This window comes from Schistocerca nitens, chromosome 5 (genome assembly GCF_023898315.1).
Source record: "Schistocerca nitens isolate TAMUIC-IGC-003100 chromosome 5, iqSchNite1.1, whole genome shotgun sequence".
Classification (NCBI taxonomy): domain Eukaryota; kingdom Metazoa; phylum Arthropoda; class Insecta; order Orthoptera; family Acrididae; genus Schistocerca; species Schistocerca nitens.
In genome coordinates, this window is record NC_064618.1 from 425,203,476 (window position 1) to 425,224,288 (window position 20,813).

Consider the following 20,813-nt stretch of genomic DNA (forward strand, 5'->3'; position numbering starts at 1 on the left):
ATTTCGCTAGGTGGTTTCTAACAGACTTGCGTTCCAAACCGAGAGCTTTTTCTTTTTTTCTTTTGAAAGCCAGAGCATCGCAGATATTCATAGCCGCTTGCAGAGTGTCTGCGGAGATCTGACAGTGAACACAAGGACGGTCAGTCGTTGGGCGACGCATCCGTGAGCATAGCAACAAGGTTGAGCAAGCCTGTCCCATCTCCTGCGCGGCGGCCGGCTGTAGGCAGCTGTCACTCCTGCAACGTTTGAACGTGTGGACACTATCTATCGACAGTCTCATTCGACGGACCACAATGAAACACCTCACGTCACAACTGATCGTCTCTGTTGGTAGTACTGACACACTTGATCAACAGCTGGAATACCCTAGAGTGTTTCCCGCTGGGTTCCTCCTCCCCTAACAGAAGACCATAAAGAGCAACGAAGGAGTATCTGCATGGAATAACTTTCGCATTATAAGGCTGACGGTGATAATTTTTGTCTAATTTCGTCACAGGCGTTGAAACACGAGTGCATCGCTTCGAACCCGAAAGAAAACGTCCGTTCATGGGGTGGCGCCACACCACCTCTAATTTGAAGAAAAAGTTCAACGCAGCACCCTCACCTGATAAAGTCATGACGACGTCTTCTGGGACTGTGAAGGGGATATTCTGTTTGGTATCCTCCTTCATGGTGCACCTGTCAGCTCTGAAGTGTACCGTGCTACCTTCAGGAAATGGAAGAAACTGCTTCAGCGTGTTAGTCGCCACAAAATAGCAAGCTAGCTTCCCATTCTCCATGACAAAGCAAGGCCTCGCGTAAGTCTGCGCACCCGAGAGGAGCTGACAAAACTTTCATTGGACTGTTCTTCCTCATCCACCCTACAATATGGATCTCGTACCTTCAGAGATCCATCTGTTTGGCCCAACAAAGGATGCACTGCGCATGTAGCAGGACATGGTTATGGGGAGGTTACTGATGCAGCAAGACATTGGCTCAGACGTCAAACAATAGAGTGATAACATGCGAGAATGCAGGCCCTCCTAGTAAACTGGCGTAACGCTGTCGCAATGAACGGAAATTATGTTGTGAAATAAAGTTTTTTAAGCAAGGAGTATGGAATAATATGATATATTCGAATCCTGCATAGAACCAACCTGCTTCAAGGAAAACGTGTTCCATTAACAATTGACTACCTTTCGTAATTCTCCATACTTCAATATTCTAAAAGATTAGCTATATATATGTTTCCAGCTTCTTTTTTCTTTTTTCCATATAGAGTTGATGGATTCATAACAATAGGGTATCACGTTTTACATTTGAGAAAGAGCCCCGCAAAGCCGGACGACGCATTCTTTGAACCGGCTGCTAGAGACCGCTAGAAGGTGGCTTCCTATTTGTCAAGGTACTCTACGTAACCATTGCAACAATGAAATGAGAGAAGTGTTTCTTCATTTACGAATGTGTCACACTTCTCGCATTATACTTAACTGAAGCTGGATTGTTGGTATACCAGTACGTGTAAAAAGAAATTGATAAATTATGTGCGCGAGTGCGTATCTAACAAGGGAACCTCCCCATCGCACCCCCCTCAGATTTAGTTATAAGTTGACACAGTGGATAGGCCTTGAAAAACTGAACACAGATCAATCGAGAAAACAGGAAGAAGTTGTGTGGAACTATGAAAAAAATTAGTAAAATATACAAACTGAGTAGACCATGCGAAGATAGGCAACATCAAGGAGACCGGGAGTCAAGGAGCGCCGTGGTCCCGTGGTTAGCGAGAGCAGCTACGGAACGGGAGGTCCTAGGTTCAAGTCTTCCATCCAGTGAAAAGATTAACTTTTTATTTTCAGTTAATGTGACAAACTCTTATGTTTTCATCACTTTTTTGGGAGTGGTTATCACATCCACAAGAAAACCTAAATCGGGCTAGGTAGAAGAATCTTTTTACCCATTCGCTAAGTGTACAAGTTAGGTGGGTCGACAATATATTCCTGTCATGTGACGCACATGCCGTCACCATTGTCGTATAGAATATATCAGACGTGTTTTCCCGTCGAGGAATCGGTTGACCTATGACCTTGCGATCAAATGTTTTCGGTTCCCATTGTTAGGCACGGCGGTGCTACTAATCGCACGGTTTTGCGGTGCGGTCGCAAAACACAGACACTAAACTTATTACAGTGAACAGAGACGTCAATGAACGAACGGACAGATCATAACTTTGCGAAAATAAAGAAAGTAAAATTTTCAGGCGAGAGAAGACTTGAACGAAGGACCTCGAGTTCAGCAGCTACTCACGCTAACCACAGGACCACGGCGCCCCTGAGCTCACGTTCTCCTTGATGTTGCCTGTCTTGCGCATGGACTACTCAGTTCGTATATTTTACTAATTTTTTTCACCGTTCCACACAACTTCTTCCTGTTTTCTCGATTGATCTGTGTTCAGTTTTCCAAGGCCTATCCACTGTGCCAACTTATAACTAAATCTGAGGGGGGTGCGATGGGGAGGTTCCCTTGTAAGATGAATGACCTCCACTGTTGTCAGCTCTCATGGTGTATACCAGCGAAATCAACTGTCAAAAATTAGATCAATACGAATAAATAAAGAGAGAAGAAAACTCAAATAAACCAGTGTCCAAACCAAACAAATCAATCCACATACAGAACAAAAAACATAGCGAACATTTATGTGCGTAAAGGAGTCGTTCAGTGTGTACATCCAATCGACTGCAACGAGTACTGTCTGTCTGAAACATCTTTACAACCAGAAGAATTTTGAACGTACAGACAGGGATGTTTGTGCCCTCTGGCCAGATGTAAGTATGCATTATGATTCCGTGATAATTCCAAACATTATTTGATGTAAAGGGCCCTGGTCCGGAAACGACGCAGTCGTGACACTTGGAATATGCGACCCAGTAATGTTGTTGCTAAGACTGTAGGGTAGGAAAATTTCACAGGTGGTAGTACGGACCAAAACGAGGAAGAAACAGTAAATATGGACTCTAAAAAGTATACCTTAGGCGCTAGGACAATTTCTCGGTTGAAGATACGTGTTCCACAGTATCGAAGATGCTCATAGCTCTTTAGGTATGCATTTTAGAGCTCATGTTTATATTTTTATCTTGTTTTGGTCCATACTACCACATTTTAAAGGTGCATACCATACAGTCTTACCAACAACAGTACCAGTACGTGGATTCCAATGTCGGAGACGTCAAAACGGTTTTCGCTCATAACTTTCATCTCGATCGTTTCCGGATCAACGCTCCTGACTTCCAATTAATACATATACCCTTCCCCTTCATCCTGAAAGCTTGTAATGTCATCAAGGAAGAACCCTGTGCACCTGGACCAAAATAACAAAATGACTGACGGCTAGATGTTTACAAGACAGCTGTCATAGCAACAATCAGAGCGACAGATTGGTCGTACATTCTGTCCTGTGCGCAGCTGTCATGAGATTTGCCACCTCTGCTACTGATTATTAGTCATCTGCGGACGATAGTTTCAGGTTGTACCGTAGCTATTAACAATTTTTCTTACATGCTTTGTTTCGCGATTCGCTATTGTTCTTTTATGGAATGTCTAAAGCTAAATCCGAAATTGTTTAGAAAAGTTACAAGGCCAGTATGGTGTTATCCACCGAACTCAATACCACTTAGCTGCTGCTACTCGAACCATATTGCGCTTGCGCGAAGCGATTAAATGACAACATTCAATTCCTTCGATGCTCAACGGTTAATCACTTCGTTAGCCTATCCAGGTATAGTCTGTTGTTAAAATAAACTACAGATTGTATACTAAATTTTGTCCGTAGGTAATTACAAATGAGCTAACAACAAAGAAATCGTCGCTGCTTATACAATCGAGGAGCAAAAATCAGACGTACTAGGTACAAACTGTTCCGTTATAAAGAGGTAATGAGACGAACTGTATGAACCATCTCAGAGCCCTCCCATACATGGATAGCTATACTTAACAATGATCCACATAACACAATTCAAGAAAATGATGGTTCCAAAGTTTGAGCACGAGGAGAAATAGACTTCTGTGACTGATTACCTCAGGGACGCAAGAAATAATCAAGCGAGAACTGACAGAAACTGATGTAGATAAACCAAAGCCTCTGTACATCATGAACAGATTTTGGATCAAATTGGGTGCTCTATGTTAGTTCCCTATTAATGAATCTAAGTTCGATTTAAATTATTTCGAAGATAACTAAATACTGGAAGCTACAGTGTTTTTTTTCGAAAACGTCGAAGCACCTATACAAAACACCTTGAGCATAAACGTGTAAGACTGAGTAAAACCATATGCATGCGCTAAAATAGTTTAGTGGAACTACTGTATTGTGATTTTTTTATGTAGCAAGAATATGGAAAAGCTGAAGCGCCTCGTGTACGAATAAAGTGAGCGAAACAGTGGCCTTATCGCATCCAACTGATGGGACAGAAGTTATGCTAATACGCAAAGGAATCTGTGTACACATTTGAAGAAACCACAGTACAATGATTTTACATTTTCTTTATATGTTACGATTGCGTTTAGTACTCAATAAGAAGCGTTATCGGTAAGTCATACTTGGTTCTTACGACTTACAAACGTGGTGAACGACGAGAATGTTAACATATTCCCAGTAGAGATAATAACGGGAATCGATGTGCATTTGCAGTCCATGTTACCTCAGTAGTAGCGCCGTGGCCCTGTCTGAAACACTAACAACCTCACAGTGCAGCTGAGAAAAAGTATTGCAGAGAAAATGTATGCAAACAACAAGGTAAGACACATAGAATCTTCTGGGCACATACCTCAGAATGTAGAAGAAGATTAAAATATCCACCCGTGTGTAATGTTTAACAGCTAACGGGCGTCCACATAAGTATGAAAGTCAATAGGAAGATAAAAAATGAATTGTGCGTATGGCATCGTCGGCAGGGAAGGCTCCCAAGGATGTTAAGCCTTTCTATTTGATGCCACTATGGCTGATGATGATGAACATGGAATGAAGATGAGAACAAAACACACACACACAGACTCCCAGGCGGAGAAAATCCCGGATCCGGCACGGAACCAAACGAACACCTGGTCGAGAGGCATCAACGTCAATCGCAAGATCACGAGCTCGAATATTATGATGAGTAAAGGAATGCCAGAGGTCACCTCACAGGAATTTTATGTTTTGGGTAGGAAGGCACAACTGTACCAAATTCAAGGGGAGCTGCTCAGAGCATTCTTGAGACTATCTTTTCAAGACATACTTCTGTTCGTCAACTGCTCCTCTAACGTTTAAATATTGTCAATATGTTTACCGACGAGTTAAGAATTAGGAAGACTGTAGAACTGACGTTCTTCATAACAACATCTCACCCAAAGGCGGCTACGGACGGATTACAACAATTTTTTCTCATATTAACCACATTAATCACTTTTAGTTGAAATACATCACTTCGTCATCTTCTCCAGAAAAATAGGGATCGTAGCAGTGCCTTAGCTCCACAATACTTTTTCCTTGATACCAGTCCATATGTCAACTATGTTTATCCCAAATTTCTCCATGCGTTCCACAGTCAGAATATCGTATCACTCCCTTTCGCTATCTACTCACTCGTCGGCAAGAGTGCTTAGGGCGTCCTAGTACAGCAGTATATTTGTAAAGATGGGAAGTCGTATGAGTATTATACATGGTTAAACTATTTCAAACATTCCAGATACTCTTCACGTGTAAGCCTTTTATCGTGTACCTCTAATATCTAGTAATACGTCCTCTTGCAATGATGTATGCCTGTATTCGTCGTGGCATACTATCCACAGTTCATCAAGGCACTGTTGATCCAGATTGTCCCACTTCTCAACGGCGATATGGCGTAGATCCCTCAGTGTGGTTGGTGGGTCACGTCGTCCATAAAGAGCCCTTTTAAATCTACCCAGGCAGTTTCGATAGGGTTCACGTCTGGAGAACATGCTGGCCATTCTAGTCGAGCGATGTCGTTAACCTGAAGGAAGTCACTCACAAGATGTACACGATGGGGGCGCGAATTGTCGTCCATCATGACGAATGCCTCTCCAATATGCCGCCGATATGGTTGCAGTATCGGTCGGAGGTTGGCATTCACGTATCGTATAACCATTACGCAGCATTCCATGACCACCAACGGCGTAGGTCGGCCCCACATAACGCCACCCCAAAAGAGCAGGGAATCTCCACCTTGCTGCACTCGCTGGACAGCGTGTCTAAGGCGTTCAGCCCGACAGGTTGCCTCCAAACACGTCTCCGACGATTGTCTGGTTGAAGGCACACACGACACTCATCGGTGAAGAGAACGTGATGCCAGTCCTGTGCGGTCCACTCAGCATGTTGTTGGACCCATCTGTACTGCGCTGCAGGGTGTCGTGGTTGCAAAGATGGACCGCCATGGACGTCGCGAGTGAATTTGCGCATCAAGCAACCTATTAAGCACAGATTGACTCGTAACACGACGTCCTGTGGCTGCACGGAAAGCATTATTCAACATGGTGGCGTTGCTGTCAGGATTCCTTCGACCCATAATCCATAGGTAGTGGTCATCCACTGCAGTAGTAGCCCTTGGGTGGCCTGAGCGAGGCATGCCATCGACAGTTCCTATCTCTCTTCCATGTCATAACTGCATCGCTTTGGTTCACTCCGAGACACCTGGACACTTCCCTTGTTGAGAGCTCTTCTTGGCACAAAGTAACAATGCGGACGCGACCAAACCGCGGTAGTATCATCTAGGCATGGTTGAACTACAGACAACACGATCCCCGGTGGTGTGACTGGAACAGATCGGCTGTCGGACACCCTCCGTCTAATAGGAGCTGCTCATGCATGGTTGTTTACATCTCTGGGCGGGTTTAGTGATATCTCTGAACAGTCAGACTGTGTCTGTGATACTATACCCACAGTCAACGTCTATCTTTAGGATTTATTGTAAGCGGGATATTGCTATACACATATATGTCATCGACTGTGTAGAGTCTGTCTTGAGTAACGAGCTGAGGACAGTAATCAATGTCAGCAAATGTCATACGATGACGTCATTTTGTGTGGTCTTTATAGGGGCCAACGACTGCAACTGGGTCGGTTCTTTGGCAAATAAAGTTAGCTTCTGTCAGGCTTAGATGCGGAATCTAACGACCTTTAAAGTTACTAACTACATCTGCAGCTTCACTGTTCAGTTATTTCACGAATTATTTACCGCATGCTTTCTGTGAAGGTAAGTTTCTGTACCTAGTTACCGACTCCTACCAACATGGTTTTTGGATCAGTCTGTAACGTGTTTAGGAAAAACATGAAGTTCCGGTTCCAATCAGGGTCTCCTGGTGACAAACGAAGGGTAGCTTATTGGAAGACACATTAGTTCTGGCGAGTGTGGCGTGAGGTCCTATTTTGGCAGTATGACGCAGCGGTAGGCTCCATGGAACACACCAGCGCGTAAGGTGCTTTTAGGCTGTGTGTAATAAGACCACAGCTGTAGTACGAGTTCGTTGATATTTTACAGAGATCGTGTAGTTGACGCGTAAATAATTTTTTGGTTTCCATCGCGGAGTTTAAAGCGTATTTCAATGAAACTTTTTTGTCCTTAAGGCCTGTCTTTCGTGTGGATTTACGGTCATTGTGCCTGTGTGAGTGGAATGGGTTTCGATACAAGCTATGGAAAATGTCTGTCTAATGACCTACCCAAATGTTTGAACTTCGAAATTCGTCACCCTACCTATGGGGTTTGATTAACGTTTTCCACAGCTTTTAAAGTATGCTTTGTCCATTGCAAAAAAAATTCATTTCCAATCTGAAAGTGCACAAGCTCACATTTGCTGTCAGTGGGATGTCCTAGACCGTCCGAAACGTCTCTTGAAGGCATTATCAGACAGATGTTGCAATCTTTTTTTGTTCCTCATGACGCCTTCTACAGCCGCGCACAGTACTTGAATGTGTGTCTTATCCTGCCATTGTGGAACTGCATGCAACGCGAGCACTTGGACGAGCCGGCGGTGCCGGTACCTGCATCTGGGGGCTGCGCAGCTGCTCGCCGTCCAGCATCCACGTGACCCTGGCTGGCGGCACCGACCCCCAGGTCTCGCACTCCATAGTGTACGGCTTGCCGGCGGACAGCAGCATCTCCTGGGACGTCAGGCGGACTCCTTGCGGCTTCACTGTAAACCAAAATGAACAAGTGTCAGTGGGAGGTCAAGCGGTGCGGCGCACCTCCTGCTTTCCGTCAGAGCCATATGGCTCGAACGATATTTGCGCGATTTTGTGGCAGTAAGCTACTGGCACCATCGTGCTTGCATAGAACTGACTACAATTATTCACAAACAATGTCAAATGTGATAAAAGCCGCTCTCGGGTCAGACGTCATGTGTGCTGGACTGCTGTTGAAATTGCTCGTCAATATTTTATAAAGTTTTAGTTTTCATTTACGTATTTCAAAGTTTATTTGCGTTAATATTTGCTGTAAAAATGACTTATTAGTGGATTTTCATTAATCTTAGTCTTTCTTCCTGTGTTATTGACTCGGATGATCTGTTATTCGTTAGTGTGCTTACGTCGTTCGTCTCGGTCTCACCCCTCAGTAGTGTGTTTACATTTTGCGGCGTGTAGTGCGGCTGTAGCGGTCATAAAGCTAAGCACTGACAAACTTATTTTTGCACTGTTAAACAATTATTAAATTTAATAGTTTTCAGCGGCGTTTCATTATGTTTGTGGCGCAATAACGATGAAATAAATTTTTGGAAACGTTCACTCGCTGTGTTTTTTTTTTTTTAGAGTTTTGTGTGCATTGAAGAAGTTTAGTAAATTCCGTGCTTTAGTTTTCGGCTGACGTTTCTTATTGTTTCTAGTGAAATATTTGAGCAAAATTTTTATTCAGTGTTTTAATTTCGTTGAGTGTTCCAGTGGCCGTTTGAATGTTTGATTTTAGCTAGTAACTTTGTGAAGTTTTGTTGGTATTGGTATTAGCTGTGGTGTAGTAGTATTAATACAAGTAGTTGCTTTCTTAGCAGACAGAGTTTCGAGACCACTACTGTTGGTTCCATGATTAGTTGTACTGGTGTAACTGAAATTTTTGTAGTTTTTTACAGTAACTGTAAAATTTTACCATGAGTGAGAAGTGCGAGCTCTGTCGTAGGTTTGTGAGTAGTGGGTTAAGGTATGGGATTTGTCCAAAGTATTTTCATTGGGGGGAATACAGTGGGGAATCCAGTGGGTATTTTAGCGAGATCATCTCCTGGGAATGCAGAATCTGTAGTAGAAATAAGTTGACAGAGGAGCAGGAGCGTAAGATCTTTGACCTTCAGGTGCAGTTACAATGCGCAAAGGAGGAACTAGATAGGTTGAGGAAGGTGAAGGATGATGGGGAATGTTAACTGGCAGTTGGCAAGAAGGCATCTAGGAAGAGGAGGTATTCAGGCAGTTACACTTGCGTATATGCAACAAATTTGACCAACTGTCAGAGTAGAATGGAGAAGAACCTCGTGTGGCTGCAGATGTAGTGAACATGCAGAAGTCCTTAGCAGTTAGGAAGACTAGGTCAGTTACTGAGTCTAACACAAAGAAGAAGCTTGTGCTGCTAGGTAGTTCGCATGATAGACGTGTGGGCCAGCAGTTGCAAGAAGTGTTGGGGAGTGCGTACCAGGTCACCAGCATTGTGAAGCCTAGTGCAGGGCTGGCTCAAGCGACTGACAGCATAGGAGAGTTACGCAGGAATTTTACGAAGGATGATCAGATAGTGATAGTGGGTGGAGCAGGGAACAGTCTTGATAGGGACGGGGACTATAATGTAGGTGCTAAGCTGGTGAAGATAGCTACTGAAACTGGTGGCACTAATGTGCATTTCGTGCAACTGTTCCAGAGTCATGATCGGCCCCATCTTAGTGCACCTGTTAGGCGCATTAACATGGGGCTGGGGAGGGCGCTGATGGCAGAGGGCATGGTCACATGTCAGTGGTGTCAGTTGGGTCTATCAGTAGATCGGGATTCACTAGGCATGGGAAGGGGAGGCTGGCAAAGCTTATAGGTGATAGTGTAGTGGTTGGTGGTGGTGGGTGAGATCACTCATGGGAAAATTCCTGTAGTAGTTGGTGTTAGAACTGCACCTTTTTTAGAGTGAGGTCAGCTGATAGGCTTACCTGCTACAAGGAAGTTCCTCTAACTAATCGCTCACCTTCAGAGGATGTAATGTTTCCAAGTAAAGAAGGAATTAGCATGGTTCATTAAAATATAAAAGTATTAGAGATAAGGTTTGTGAACTGCTTATAAATGTTGACTCTGAAATTAGTGGAATACAGGAGCACCACTTAAATAATTTAACAATTCAGAGGCTTCCTTTACCAGGATACAGATTAGCTGGCTGTTTTTCAAGGAGATCCTTGCGGGGTAGGGGAGTGGCTACATACATAAAAAGCAGTGTTCCATTGGATTCCATAGATGTATCACGACACTACACTGAACAGATATTTGAATGCTGTGCAGGGTCATTTGAATTTACTGAAACTAAACTCCTGATTGTTGTTGTTTATAGGTACCCTATTTCTGACTTCAGAGCATTCCTGCTCAAGCTAGAGAGGATTCTTGATTCGCTTTGTAGGAAGTACCAGAAATTAGTTATATCTGGTGACTTCAGCATAAATTTTTTATATGATGGTGCAAGAATGGTAGATCTCACAAATTCTTATGATGTGATGCACACTGTGCTTTTTCCAACTAGGGTGCAGGGGTACGGGAGCACAGCCATGGATAATATTTTCATTCATTCTTCATTACTAGATGGGCATTCTGTTAGGAATAGGATGAATGGCCTTTCAGACCAAGATACACAGATCTTAATATTAAAAGGATTTAGTACCCAAACAAATGTCACATATAATTACAAACTATGTAGGAAAGTTAATCCAACAGCAATAGAGAGTTTTTTAAACCTTGTCAAGGAACAAGATTGGCAAGATGTTTATAGTGCCAATAACATTGATGATAAATATAATGCTTTCCTTAACACATTTCTCATGCTCTTTGAGAATTTCTTTCCATTAGAACGTTCTAAACGGGGTACTAGCAGTAATAGGCAGCCTGGGTTGCTGACTAGTGGGATAAGGATATCATGCTGAACCGAGCGGTAATTATATCAAAATGTTAGAAGTAGTCACAATCAAGCTACAGTAGCACCATTACAAACAGTATTGTAAGATGCTAAAAATGTTATTAGGTAGGCAAAGAGTATGAAAACCAAATAATCAATTGTGAAGGAAGTGTCTGGTCAGCAGCACAAGCATGGCGATATAAAGTCAGTTCGCAATAAAAATATTTCTGTTACTGATGACTCAGATATATGTACAGTATTTAACAATCGTTTTCTGAGCACTGCTGGTGATTAAAAAAATTACTTTCTACAGGGAATCATATGAATTTCTTGGCAAATGTCTTTCCGAGAAAAAATGTCAGAAATACTCCTCTGTGATACGGACAAGAGGGAGATTGAGTCAATAATAAATCACTGAAGACTAAGGACTCTCATGGTTATGATGGAGTGCCTAGAAGAACATTAAAGTACTGTGCTGCCCGTATTAGCCCTGTGTTTAACCATATTTGAAATTTTTTCTTTAGGAATGGTCAGTTGCCTGAACGATTTAAGTATTGAGTAGTAAAGCCGCTTTATAAGAAGGGAGAAAGAGATAATATATATAATTTTAGGCCGATTTCTATGCGATCAGTATTTGCTAAAGTTATTGAAAAGGCTGTGTATGTAAGGATAATTGATCAGTTTATAGCACACGATTTGCCATCGAATGTACAGTTCGGCTTTAGAAGTCGTTTAACAACTGAAAATGCTATATTCTCTTTTCTCTGTGAGGTACTGAATGGGTTAAAAAAAGGTTTCGAACACTAGGCATATTTTTTGATTTAAATAAGACATTTTATTGGGTTGATAACAAAGTATTGCTCCAGAAGTTGTACCATTACGGAATACGTGGAGTAGATCACATTTGGTTCCCCTCCTACTTTATAACAGACAGCAATAGGTGATTATTCACAATGTTGAGAGTGGCTGTGATGTAGGGTCTGAGTGGGGTACAGTCGAGTGGGCGGTGCCCCAAGGATCAGTGTTGGGGTCACTCCTGTTCCTTATTAATATAAATGATGTGCCCTCCAGCATTACAGGTAACTGTAAAGTATTTCTGTTTGCTGATAACCCTAGCTGGGTTGTAAAGGATGTTGTGTGCAACATAGGCTCGGTTTCTAATAGTGCAGTTTATGACGTAAGTTCATGGTTTGTAGAAAATAAAATAACGCTAAATCACAGTAAGACTCCAGACTCACTCTTTATAGTTTCTAACAGACACTTCAATAAAACCTGACGTTTTCATTTCACAGAATGGGCATATGATTAGTGAAACTGAACAGTTCAAATCTCTAGGTGTTCAGATAGATAGTAAACTGTTGTGTAAAGCCCACGTTCATGATCTTGTTCAATGACTTAATGCTGCCATTTTTACTAATCGAACGGTATCTGAAGTGAGTGATCGTTCGTCACGAAAATTAGTCTACTTTGCTTATTTTCATTCGCTTACGTCATATGGTGTTATATTTTGGGGTAATTCTTCCCATTCTAAAAGGATATTTTTGACTCAGAAACGGGCGGTTCGGGCAGTAAGTAGTGTAAGTTCGCTTGTCGACCCCTGTTCACAAGTGTGGGTGTTTTGACATTCGTCTCTCAATATATACAGGGTGTCCCATTTACCTTGACCACCCTAAATAACTGTTTGTCCAGGTGCAAATTACAAAATGTTTCAAGCACATGTTCTTTAGCCGAAAGGGGGATATCACTCAGCATGACTGCCTTCGCTGTAGCTTTGTTTTTTACAAAGATATGAAAAGCGGTATTACTTCCTCTCCTAAAGGCCGATTCAAAAATGTATCACAAGGTACCATACAGTGAAACACAACGTTTTTAATTACATAACACAATACTGATGTTGACGCCCCAGCGCTTAGTACAGGTACTCGGGGTAATGGAACACATGTACGTGCTGACGTTGAGAGATGACAAATGTAAACTTATGTAGAAAACACACCAGTCACTCCGTCAACCAGTCTCAGTTGAAGAGTTGTGTGCCCGCATCTCGTGGTCGTGCGGTAGCGTTCTCGCTTCCCACGCCCGGGTTCCCGGGTTCGATTCCCGGCGGGGTCAGGTATTTTCTCTGCCTCGTGATGGCTGGGTGTTGTGTGTGATGTCCTTAGGTTAGTTAGGTTTAAGTAGTTCTAAGTTCTAGCGGACTGATGACCATAGATGTTAAGTCCCATAGTGCTCAGAGCCATTTGAACCATTTTTTAAGAGTTGTGTGAGCGGAATGTACACCAAGGAAGAAAAGGTACAAATGCCACTCATCTATGGGGAATGTAAGTTAGCAGAACAGTAATTGCAGTACTGTTTTCTTATGTACAGGTACAGTTAGTACATTAGTTTAGTCTTTTTAAATGCTGTTGTGTAGAATAGGCATACAGTAAAGGCTGTCCCTCCTACAAAATTTTATTGTTGTTGTCGTTGTTGTTGTTGAAGGTAGGCGAATGCTATGCAAGCAGCAGAACTGTACAGAACCCACCTTCCTGACGGATGTTTTCTCGTCTTCTTGTGACGCTTCAGAAAACGGGAAGTTTCAACCCACGACAACGCAATCGTCGTAGCACTCGCACAGACGAAACTGTCGAAGTTACTGTTCTCGCTTCCATTGCTACGAATCCACATGTGAGCACACCAGAGCTAGAACACGAGATTAGCATTCCTAAAACCAGTGTACATCGTACTCTTACACGTCACCGGTTCCATCGTTATCATGTACATCTTCATCAAGAATTGCATGGGAATGATGTCCAGAATCGTGCAAGGATCTGTGAGTAGTCACAGCAGCAAACCCTCGCCAACCCGAACTTCTCCGAAGTTCTATTTACCGATGAATGTTCCTTCTCAAACAAAGGACAGGTAAATACAAGTAACATGCATTGTTAGTCCAGCGACAACCCACGATGTCTTAGACAGGTGGAACATCAGCTTCAATGGAGACCTAACGTCTAGTGTGGGATGCTTGGTATTACAATTATAGGCCCTTATTTCATCAATGGTAGTCGAAACGGCACAGCGAATGCCAACTTACTCAGACGAATTCCTGCTCCTCTTCTGAATGAACTGCCGCCAAGAAAGAGAATGCTTATGTGGTATCAACATGATGGATGTCCAGCACAAAATGCCTTGCGAGCACGTCGTGTTCTGAACCGAAGGTTTCCCACCAGATGGATTGGTCCAGGAGGAACGGTTAATTGGCCTGCTAGGTTCCTGATTTAAATCGTCTGGACTTTTTCTTTGGGGATGCATTAATGACGTTGTCTATCGCGATATTCCAACAACTCCAGAGCACATGCAGGACCGTATCGTGCTTTCTTGTAATTCTCTTCAGCAGGCAACACTGGAAGCAGTAAATAGTTTTCAATGTATCGGTGTCCAGGGTCACCACTTTGAGTACCTATGAATGTTCTACTCCTAGGCAATGGTACAGGAGAGTAAAAGTCAATTTTGTGTTATGTTCTTATTTGGTTTTCATTTGTTCTCTGACAACTCCAGCAAGTGGACTAGTTGCTGATCTCGAGCTCAAAGTCATTGTGGTGTTATGTAATTAATAACGTTGTGTTTCAGTGAATGGTACATTGTGATACATTTTTGAATAGGTGTTTAACAGAGGAAATGAATTACCGAATAATAAAAAGTCATACCACTGTTCTCATCATTGCAAAAAACAAAGCTACAACGAAGGCAATCAAGCTGATTGATGTCCCCTTACGGCTAAACAACATCTGCTTGAAACATTTTGTAATTTGCATCTGGACAAACAGTTACTTAGTGTAGTCAAGATAAACGGGACACCCCGTATATTCCTTACTGTCACATCTTGTTAGCAATATTAGCCTATTCCCAAGAATAAGCAGCTTTCACTCAGTTGATACTTGGCAGATATCAAACCTACCTTTGGATCAGACTTCTTTAAGTTCAAATGGCTCTGAGCACTATGGGACTCAACATCTTAGGTCATAAGTCCCCCTTCTTTAAGTCTTCAGCAGAAAGGTGTGCAATATACTGCTGCATAAATTTTCAATAAACTACGACTCAAATTCTAATATCTTAGCAGTAATCCATGCGCTTTCAAATCGAAACTGAAGAGTTTCCTCGTGGGTCACTCCTTCAGTTTTGTCGAGGAGTTCCTTGAAAAATTAAGCTGATTCTTATTCTATTGTTGATTGCGTTTACGTAAACTTATCGACTGACTTTTTCCAGCTTCATAAGCATTTATTTTTACCTGTTATTACTTTTATGTTGTAATTTCATGTGCTGACACGTTCCGTGACCTTGGAGATTTGCCCCTCAAATGGTCCTACGGAGCATGACGTGTAAATAAAATAAAAATAAAATCAGATTGGGTTAGAAATGTAGGAACGTGCGAGCCTCTACTGCCTCAATGACTTACCGTAAATGATAGGTTGAAGAAAGGAAAATCCATGTCTACAGATGTTGTAGATTGCCGAAATCGTTTGACGATATGAAGTGGAGTCTACTCCTTGAAATTCTGAAAATATCAGGAATAAGATAAAGAAACTGAAAAATTTGTCTACAATATCAGCAGATACCTGACTGTAGTCATAAGAGTCGATCGACATGAGGGGAGGTTGTTGTTGAGAAAGGACTGCAAGAGACTGTTACCCTAACTCCGCTGTTATACAACCTGGACTCTGAGCAAACAGCGAAAGAAAACAATGAGATACAATGGCTGATCAGTAAACAATGCAACAAAGTTTTTTGCAGGCATTAATGCACTTAGGAAAGTCCTTGTAGTAGCCTCAGACTTCATTTTTTATCTCTGCGCACGCGAAATGTGGAACAATTCTGATAGATGGCAGAGCCGTACCGAACAATGCAAATGGCATCCACCCTAGACACTCGTTACAAGCAATGCTCTGCAATTGGGTGAACATTTATGATCGTTCGTGTGCAGCGTATGATAATGTAGTTCTTAATAATACTATTGGGCGAAGCGTAAAGAGCCTTAAGGCGTCAGGAATTACAAGAGATGATCACCATTGAGGACGTCCTGCCACAGTCACTACTCCATATATGGTGAATAGAGAGAATGACGTTTTTTGTGCCGACGGGCACATTACAATTCTACATTACCCATGAGCTCTGAAAGTGAGTCTACTGATTGAGACTCTTGGCTATTTGGCGAATGCTCACAACATACTACAAGACTGAAAGACGAGCCGTGAGACCTGAACGGTTAAGCAGTTTGAGGCCAAAGGAGAGGCCTTTTCGTCAGATACCGTTGCAGGTGACGAAACCTGGGCGTGTCACCTTGAGACGGAAACAAAAAGCCATCACTAAATTGCGGTCACCCGCAATCATCAAAAAGAAGAAGGAATTCAAGGCAGTTGCCCCTCCTATAAAGTCCTGACCACAGTCATTAGGTGTCTTTTTCGTGAAAGTTTTGCCAAAAAGACAAATCATTAATTCAGAGGATTGCGTGAAGTCTCCGAACCAACACAACAACCGTTGCCTTCCTGACAGTATGACAAGAATCCAAAATAAATGTTGCCCCGACACGACAATGCACGCCCACGCACATGCTCCAGCCTCCGGGAACACTTTGCCATATTGGTTTGGACGTTATTGTGTCATTCACCCCACAGCCCAGAACTGAAGCCCTTGGACTTCAGCTGTTTAAGAATTCTCTACGTGAGACACAATTTGAAGATAATTTGAACGTAATCCGGCAGTGAAAACATGGCTACAAGCGGAGGACAAGGGTAACTAGCAGCAAGCACTACATACTCTGCCACAACTCTTGGTCAAGGCTATAAAACTTGTAGAAAAGAAGTACGTGTAAAGCAAATGTTGACTGATATCGTCACTAAATTCTAACTCTTAAGAATAAATATGTTCTGAGAAAATAATTGTGGGCAGCTATTTGCTGAAAGACCCACGTATTTGGAAATGAAGCTGAACAAGAAGAAGAAAGAGCTTTGAGTATTTTCAATGACACTGTAGTTCTTTCATAGATGTCAGAAGATACGGAAAATCTGCCGAACGGAAGTGAAACGTCAGCTACTTTACAGAACAGAAGAAGGGTAAGTAAAGAATTACCAATACATCATTTTACTACCAGGGTTTTCGAAATTATTTGATAATATCATGTACAGTGGAGTATATGACAAATTAGTACAGGAAAAGATAGTAGAACGTAGTACTGACACGATACACTAAAAACAATCCATCAGAAATTACTAATATTGGGAACATTTCGACACTTGAGCAAAGCATTTGATTCGTTGATGACATCCCCGAGCTAAAATTATAAAGTATGGAGAAGAAAAAACGGCAATTTTATGTTTTTTGTCCTATCCTGAAAGAAAGAAATCGATTATGTTATGTTCCATTTAAATCACGTAACAACGAAGACTCAGAATTAATAGTAATCAGGTATGGTGTATCACCAGGTATAAGTTTGGACTGTCTGTTGTTTCTCATATATGCAAATAATTTTCCATTTGTATTTTCAAAAGGTACAATTAATATTCCTTTCACAGAGCACGTACTTATAAAAATAAAAATATTTGTCTATTACTGAAAAGACTGTTAATTAAATGAAATAAAAAACAATATTTCATGGTAAATGGATTATCACTGAATTTTGACAAGACTCAGGTCTTACAGTTCACTATTTATCACTGAACTTCACTAGGTAAAAAATTTGGGGACTCAAACCAGAAGCAGAAACTTTTGGGACTGAAGATATCACAACCTTAACAGGAAAACCCACTGTCTACGACTACTTGAGTATCTCAAATACAGGTACTTTTGCACTAAGTTCTATTACTGCTGTAGGTGATTTCGAAACGGAAGAAATTATTCTGTATATATTTCTACACTAATAAGTTATGGAATCATTTTTTGGAGAGCCACAACTTACAGAGACTGTATTCTCAGAATACAGAAGCGATAGAAGCGTGTTGTATGAATTATGTCTAGTATTTATAGATCTTCATGACTGTCTCTTAACGTTAACAACATTACTCTTCTGTTAAAAAAATGATAATCATGAGTACAAAACTATAACAGAAAGCCACTTCTTTAAAGTCTTCAAGAAATTTTTCAGCAACCTACCAGAGCACATTAAATGTCGTGTAGGCCTACTTAATGTGGTGAACTTTGTAAGACTGTATCGTACAACATTCTTTCACGCAATTTGTACTCCAGCGCAGAATATCCTCACATAAAACTCTTAAATTTAATGTTTTAGGTTATTTTGTGATATTAATCAACACTGTAATAACGTAAATTTAGTTCTTTTGTACAGCGCTTAAATTAAGCATGCGTGTTTGACATAATCAGTTTCTCACTCTGCAACGGAGTCTGAGTGGTATGAAACTTCCTGGCAGATTAAAACTGTGTGCCGAATGGAGAGTCGAACTCGGGACCTTTGCCTTTCGCGAGCAGATGATCTACCGATTGAGCTACCCACGTACGGCTCAAAATCCGTCCTCACAGCTTCACTTCTACCAGTACTCCGTCTCTAAACTTCAAAGAAGCTCTCCTGCGAAACTTGCAGAACTAGCAATCCTGGAAGAAAGGATATTGCAAAGACAAAAGAGCTTCTGTAAAGTTTGGAGGATAGAAAACGAGGTGCTGGGGAAAGAGAAGTTGTGAGGACATACCGTGGTCGTGTCTGGATAGCTAAGCTGGTCAGTCGGCCTTAGGCTGTGGAGCGGTGCGGTACGTCCCGGCCGCTCCGTGTCTCGTTTCTGGGTGTGTTGTTGTTTGTCGCGGCACCGCGCTCGTGTTTAGTGTTATAGTCACGTTCCTGATATCCGATGGCTCTTTCGTATCGGAAAGCCACGACCAAGCTGCAGTTCGACGCTACTTGCTCTAGACCCAAGGCCCATGTGATAGCCGGCCGAAGTGGCCGCGCGGTTAAAGGCGCTGCAGTCTGGAACCGCAAGACCGCTACGGTCGCAGGTTCGAATCCTGCCTCGGGCATGGATGTTTGTGATGTCCTTAGGTTAGTTAGGTTTAACTAGTTCTAAGTTCTAGGGGACTAATGACCTCAGAAGTTGAGTCCCATAGTGCTCAGAGCCATTTGAACCATTTTTGGAACCCATGTGATACATGTTGACCCGAAAGAGCTGCTAGGTACCCACTTATCTATCATCTGCAGTGTCATATAACTTAAGTTCACTGACGATGAGATCTGTGACAAACTTCTTTGACGCTCGAAGGAAGGTTATAGGTTCTGCCACTCTAACGGATATGTGGGTGTTGTAACGCTTGATCGAGCTGGACAGGGAATACAAAATGTGCGCATGTATGAGCTACCATTTGAAGTCACAGCGGAATGGATTTGGTCACCCTTGCTCTTCGACCCTATGGCACAGTCCTCGGTCATAAGGACGAAAAATGGAAGACCTTCGAAACTTACCCTGTCCTTAACAGGGTGCGACAGGTCCGTATTGAATTGCACCGCCATATATCTTCGTGTCTCACGATCGCTGGTTGCAGGGCGATAATTATTTACGACGGTCAGCCGAGGACCTGCTCCGGATGTGGTCAGGTAGGACAAATGCGTACCGAATGCCTGCAACGCCATCTCGTGCAGACGACCCTGGCACACTGGCTACCCTATGACTCCCTCCTTAGTCCAAATTCCCATTTACGTTCTAGAGTGTGCAAAGCCGCTGTGCCAGGGTAGTGTAGCGGTTAGCATATCTGTCTAGGGAGCACGAGGCCCAGATTCGAACCCCTGCCTCGGTGCAAATTTTCATTCGTCGCTTCAGTTTGCATGTATATGTCTTTCAACATTGATGCAATTGACAACCAAATTGCCCATGCACATTACAAAGTAACGATCTCGGAATGTATCTAAGGCAGTTTAAGAAAATCACGGAAAACCTAAATCTGGACGGCCTGACGAGTATTTAGAGTGTCGTCCTCCCGATTGGTAGTCCAGTGTGCTGATGACTGCATTACCCCGCTCTATAATGACTGAGGTGGTGAATGTGAATGAAACTGGTAGAGACTAAACGAGGTCTGGAGGTGTATTTAATACAATTTTAGCTTTACCTGTTTTGACAAACGCGCTAAAACCTCACTGATTAGCAAAATGGTTCAAATGGCTGTGAGCACTATGGGACTCAACTTCTGAGGTCATCAGTCCCCTAGATCTTAGAACTACTGAAACCTAACTAACCTAAAGACATCACAAACATCCATGCCCGAGGCAGGATTCGAACCTGCGACCGTAATGGTCTAGCGATTCCAGACAGCAGCGGTTAGCGCCTAGAACTGATCGGCCACCCCGGCCGGCACTGATTAGCAGAAGACTATGCAACAGTCATTACAAAGGAAGCGCTTCTGTAAATATGAAGTTCTATTCCTATAAAGAATGGAAATAAATATTTTATCGGTGGAGTGTACACTTCCGAAAAGTTTTATAAGTTATATTTATCATGTGTCATTAGATGCTTCCAGAGCTGATGAAGGAAATGAAATGTTTTATACACTCACAAAAAAAGATGCACTCAGAGATAATGTACTGTTGTACGATCAATATAGGAAGATATAATGTATAAAAGAATTAATAATTTTCAAAAAAAATTATATTTGGTTAGCGAAAATGCAGCAATGCAACACAATATATTAATATGTAAACGGGTGCCTAAGCTGAACATTAACTCAAGTAAAAGAGTAATTCGTCTCTAGTTGACGCTGTAGTACTGA

The 20,813-nt window shown here is 42.2% G+C and overlaps 1 protein-coding gene across 1 annotated transcript in view; it reads right to left on the reverse strand.

Annotated features, from left to right (window-relative positions):
• LOC126260504 (hemicentin-1-like) overlaps window positions 1-20,813 on the reverse strand; it is a 1,544,736-nt gene that overhangs the window by 507,099 nt on the left and 1,016,824 nt on the right. Inside the window, exon 6 of the mRNA XM_049957834.1 lies at window positions 8,009-8,160. Within this exon, the coding sequence (XP_049813791.1) occupies window positions 8,009-8,160 (152 nt within the window). The remainder of the gene's footprint in view (window positions 1-8,008; window positions 8,161-20,813) is intronic.